Source organism: Otolemur garnettii, unplaced genomic scaffold, assembly GCF_000181295.1.
Source record: "Otolemur garnettii isolate 467f Iridium unplaced genomic scaffold, OtoGar3 scaffold00091, whole genome shotgun sequence".
NCBI classification, from domain to species: domain Eukaryota; kingdom Metazoa; phylum Chordata; class Mammalia; order Primates; family Galagidae; genus Otolemur; species Otolemur garnettii.
In genome coordinates, this window is record NW_003852486.1 from 6,466,629 (window position 1) to 6,470,817 (window position 4,189).

At 47.7% G+C, this 4,189-nt stretch overlaps 1 protein-coding gene across 1 annotated transcript in view; it reads right to left on the reverse strand.

Annotated features, from left to right (window-relative positions):
* The window catches only part of LOC105887525 (zinc finger protein 154), a 9,178-nt gene extending 5,462 nt beyond the window's left edge, over window positions 1-3,716 (reverse strand). The window contains exon 1 of the mRNA XM_023516436.1: window positions 3,581-3,716. Coding sequence (XP_023372204.1) covers window positions 3,581-3,613 — 33 coding nt within the window. The 5' untranslated portion in view covers window positions 3,614-3,716. The remainder of the gene's footprint in view (window positions 1-3,580) is intronic.
* Between the last annotated feature and the right edge of the window lie 473 nt (window positions 3,717-4,189).

A 4,189-nucleotide genomic window follows, 5' to 3' on the forward strand; every position in this document is an offset into this window, starting at 1 on the left:
AGAAAAAGAAAAAAGTGAACAGCCAAGGCTGTGAAAGGTAAGCTTTGTAAGATAAAAAGGGTCAGGTTCCCCCTAGATCCCCCAATTGATTTTTCCAGATAACTCTATGGGCTGGCAGGAAGCTAAAATCTGATACAAAGTGGTAACCAGAAATTACGCCTGGTCCCTTTGATTAAAAAGGGTTCTTTGGGAGAAGAGTGATAGGGGAAACTTGCACTCAGACCATTTGATGTCATCCTGATCTCACTAGATGTTGAGACAATACAGAATATTGGGTCTTAATTTCAGATCTTACACCATAACTTAGCATTAGCATCTAGAATGTGCCTGACAAATTCAAAGAGAATCTAATACTATCCTAGACCTCCCATGACTCCCTTAGTGGCCACAGTCTCAAATCCTATGAATGCTCCCTACCTGGATTCATTCTTTGGCTCAGACTTAAGACACACAAAATTATATGTGCACCTTAGAAACCCATGGCTCTATTCTACTTCTGTGCTACATTTGCTGACCCATCAGCAGTCACAATCTTCCTCTGTCCACCTAACTCCACTGAAAGCCTAGCTCCACTGGTCAGCCACCCTAGGCCTAGTGACTCTCTTTGCCTTTGGCATCCTTCAGGCTGAATGAAACACTCAAGTATCATCAAAGTCATCACAAAATCATAGTGATTCTATAGAATGGTGAATAAGTACCAGGTCTTGCCTGAGCACTCTTCTGCCTCAACCAAGGCCTCTGCATCCATCTCACATCTCCTTCTCCCCTGAGAGCTTATTCCACTTGTCAAACCATCCTGTCCAATAATCCATGGCCTCTAACCTCCCTTAGTTGTGTTTGTAAAACCCAATACCATCACCCAGGTAACCAACCAAGAGATCTAATCCTCAGCTCAGGAATTACTGTCTACTTCCTGGCCCCCTAATAGCTGTACCACCATAACCTAAAGATTAACCCTGCTAAATGTGATTCATAGCTTACTCACCTTGATCCACACAACTACTATATTTAAAATATCTCTATCCTGAGGCCAGGTGTGGTGGTTTACGGCTGTAATCCTAGGATTCTGAGAGGCTGAGGAGAGTGGACACTTGAGTTCAAGAGTTCAAGACCAGCATGAGCAAGAGTGACACTCTCGCTCTAAAAATATAGCTGGGTGTTGTGGAAGGTGCCTGGTGGCATTTTGCAGTCCCAGCTACTCAGTAGGCTGAGGCAAGAGGATCACTTGAGCCCAAGAGTTTGAGGTTGCTGTGAGCTATGACACCAATGCACTCATGCACTCTACCCAACGTGAAAGAAACTCTGTCTCAAAAAAAAAAGTCTTCATCCTGAACCACGCCCCAGATTTCCAGACCTATCTGTTCTGTTGCTCAGTTAACATCTAACATCTCTGAATAGATATCTACTAATGTTTAGAGAAAGCGTCTTGCTTTTACCAAAGTTGGAGTGCAGTGGCAATCATGGCTCACTACAACCTTGAACTCCTGGGCCCAAGCAATCCCCCTGCGTCAGCCTCCCAAATAGGTTGATTTATTGATTTATTTTTGGTAGAGAAGGGGTTTTACTATGTAATTCATGGCATCAAGCCTCCTGCTTTGGCCTCCCAAAGTGCTGGGATTACAGATGTGAGCCCACTGCACCTGACTCAAACAAACTTTTAACACGATCAAATCAAAGCTTCTGATGTCCCCAATGAATTACTCCTTGTATCAACTTTTCTATCTCAGTTGTTGAAGCATATAGTCTTACAACTGCTAAAACAAAAGCTATAGGGTCATCTCTGACTCCTTTCTACTCCTTCACCATCCACATTAGAAAATTTAGTTGCCCTTATAAAAACCTGAATCCAGACAAGAATGCAACCACACTCTCCTAAGTCTCCAAACCCTAGGCCACCACCATCACTCACATCACCACCTTAGCTTCACATCCTGTCTCATCAACAGTGGCATTAGATTCTCACAGAAATGCAAACTGTACCATAAACGGTGTAAGGAATCTAGGTTACACTCTTCTTATAAGAATCTAATGCATACCTTCCCCCGCACCATGGAAAAACTGCCTTCCACGAAACCAGTCCCTGGTGCCAAAAAGGTTGGGGACCACAGTCCTAAGCCATGAGTCTGGCCCACTGACCCTTACCAGGACTATAGCAATAGCTTCCATCCTAAAATTCCTTTCTCCACCCCCCACTCCACAGTTGTTCTCCATGATGCAGATAGATACTATTAAGGCCTTGATAAAATTACCTCCCTATTCTGACCCAAACTTCCCATTACCTCCAGGACCCAACTTTTCTGGCAGCCCTGACTCCTTCCCTCTGCTTTGTTCTCCCCTAAAAGAAAAAAGGCCCATGGTTTCCTAAACATTCCCAACTCAGTTTTACCTCTAAACATTTGCACATCCTGGTACCAGTACCAGGGAAAACCTTCCATATCTGTTTATGCTCACTGCTGGTAATAGGAACACTTCCATAAAACCCTGACATGGAGTTAGGACCCTGGGCTTGAGAGTTTCTCCAAAGCGCTAGACCTAAAGATTGGGGGAATAGACTTTTTAAAGAGTACTAAGAACTAATAATCCAGAGAACTGGATGGGGGATGGGGCCACTGAGGGACTAGAACATCCTCCACTTCCGTATGTGGGTTCCATAAGCCCTTCTACAGCCATGGTAGCTGTGGAAAGAGGCAAACCTCAGAGGAATGTGTCCAGTGTAAGACTATAGTCTGAGGCCTCTGTGTACAATTACTTGGCTCTCAAACAGGTGAACTAAGAATGGCTGTCTTACTTCCCTGCCTCAGTGTTTACTGCCCTTTATAAACTGTAGGACTCGGAAAAAGATGCAACCTTCGGGCAGCGCCTGTGGCACAGTGTGTAGGGCGCTGGCCCCATATACCAAGAGTGGTGGGTTCAAACCAAGCCCCGGCCAAATTGCAACAAAAAAAATAGTCCGGCGTTGTAGCAGGTCGCTGTGGTAGGTGGCTGTGGTCCTGGCTACTTAGGAGAGGCAAGAGAATCACCTAAGCCCAGGAGTTGGAGTTTGCTGTGAGCTGTGATGTCAAAGCACTCTACTGAGGACGACAAAGTGAGACTCTGGCTCAAAAAAAAAAAAAAAGCAACCTTCCAGTGCCTCAAGGTCCTCATCACCCTTCCCTCTCTGCTCTTCCTTTGCAAAGTCTTTGGGAAAGAAAGTTTTAAAACCCTAGCATGGACGGTGTCCCTTTGTTCAAAACTCTCCATGGCTTTTCGTCTTCACAATGAAGACACAACACTGCGCCTGTTATTCAAGGAGTAACTCGGCCTCGTATTCGTTTGTTCCCTGCAGAAAACAGATCACAGGTTCTCCAAGTCTCCCCAGCTTAGTCGCACCTCCAAGCCTCTGCACGCGCGGGTCGCTCAGCCTGTCTCACTCTGCCAACCTCCTCCACACTGGATGTCAGAAATACGGAACCCACTGACGAGCGCCTCACTGTCCCGGACACCCAGGCCTGGGCTACAAGACGTGAGCGACGACCCTCACACAGGGCTCTAGGATTCCGCTGGGTGAGGACAGGCGAGGACCGAAGGATGCAGCACTTACCTGAGCCGCGTCCCTCGGAGTGGCCACAGCCATCGGGCCCTGTCGGAGAAGCGGGGCCGGGAGCGGCGGTCCCTATCCCAGGCCTGATGCCAGTCACTCGGGGAGGCGTTGCCGAGCCTCAGACCCTTCTGTGCAGGTGAGACAACGACTCCTATCGCGAGTTCTCAACTGCTTCACTTCACAGCACACCTCAGGATCTCCCGTGAGAACACGCCTCAAAAAACCAAAATGGCCGCCATGCCGAAGCCGCAAGAGGTCCCGCCCCCTCGTTGTACCATCCTTGGAAAAGGCTATTTTCTGAGGCCTCATTGGCTGAGACCCACTGCCGTTCAACGCAGAGCATTCTGGGTAGTGTGGTTCCCATTAGACACAGAGATCGTGGTTGAGGGTACTCTCTACCAACCTTCTGGAGTAAAAGTTGAACTCCAGGGCGGGGAGCGCTAGGTGATGGCTTTTCCAGGTCCCAAGTCAGAAGAGAGGCTTTTCCTTTTTTAAAATGGATTATAGGCTCGGCGCCTATAGCTCAACGGGCTAAGGCGCCAGCCACGTACACCTAAGGTGGCAGGTTCGAATCCCCAGCCCGGACCCGCCAAACAACAATGATGGCTG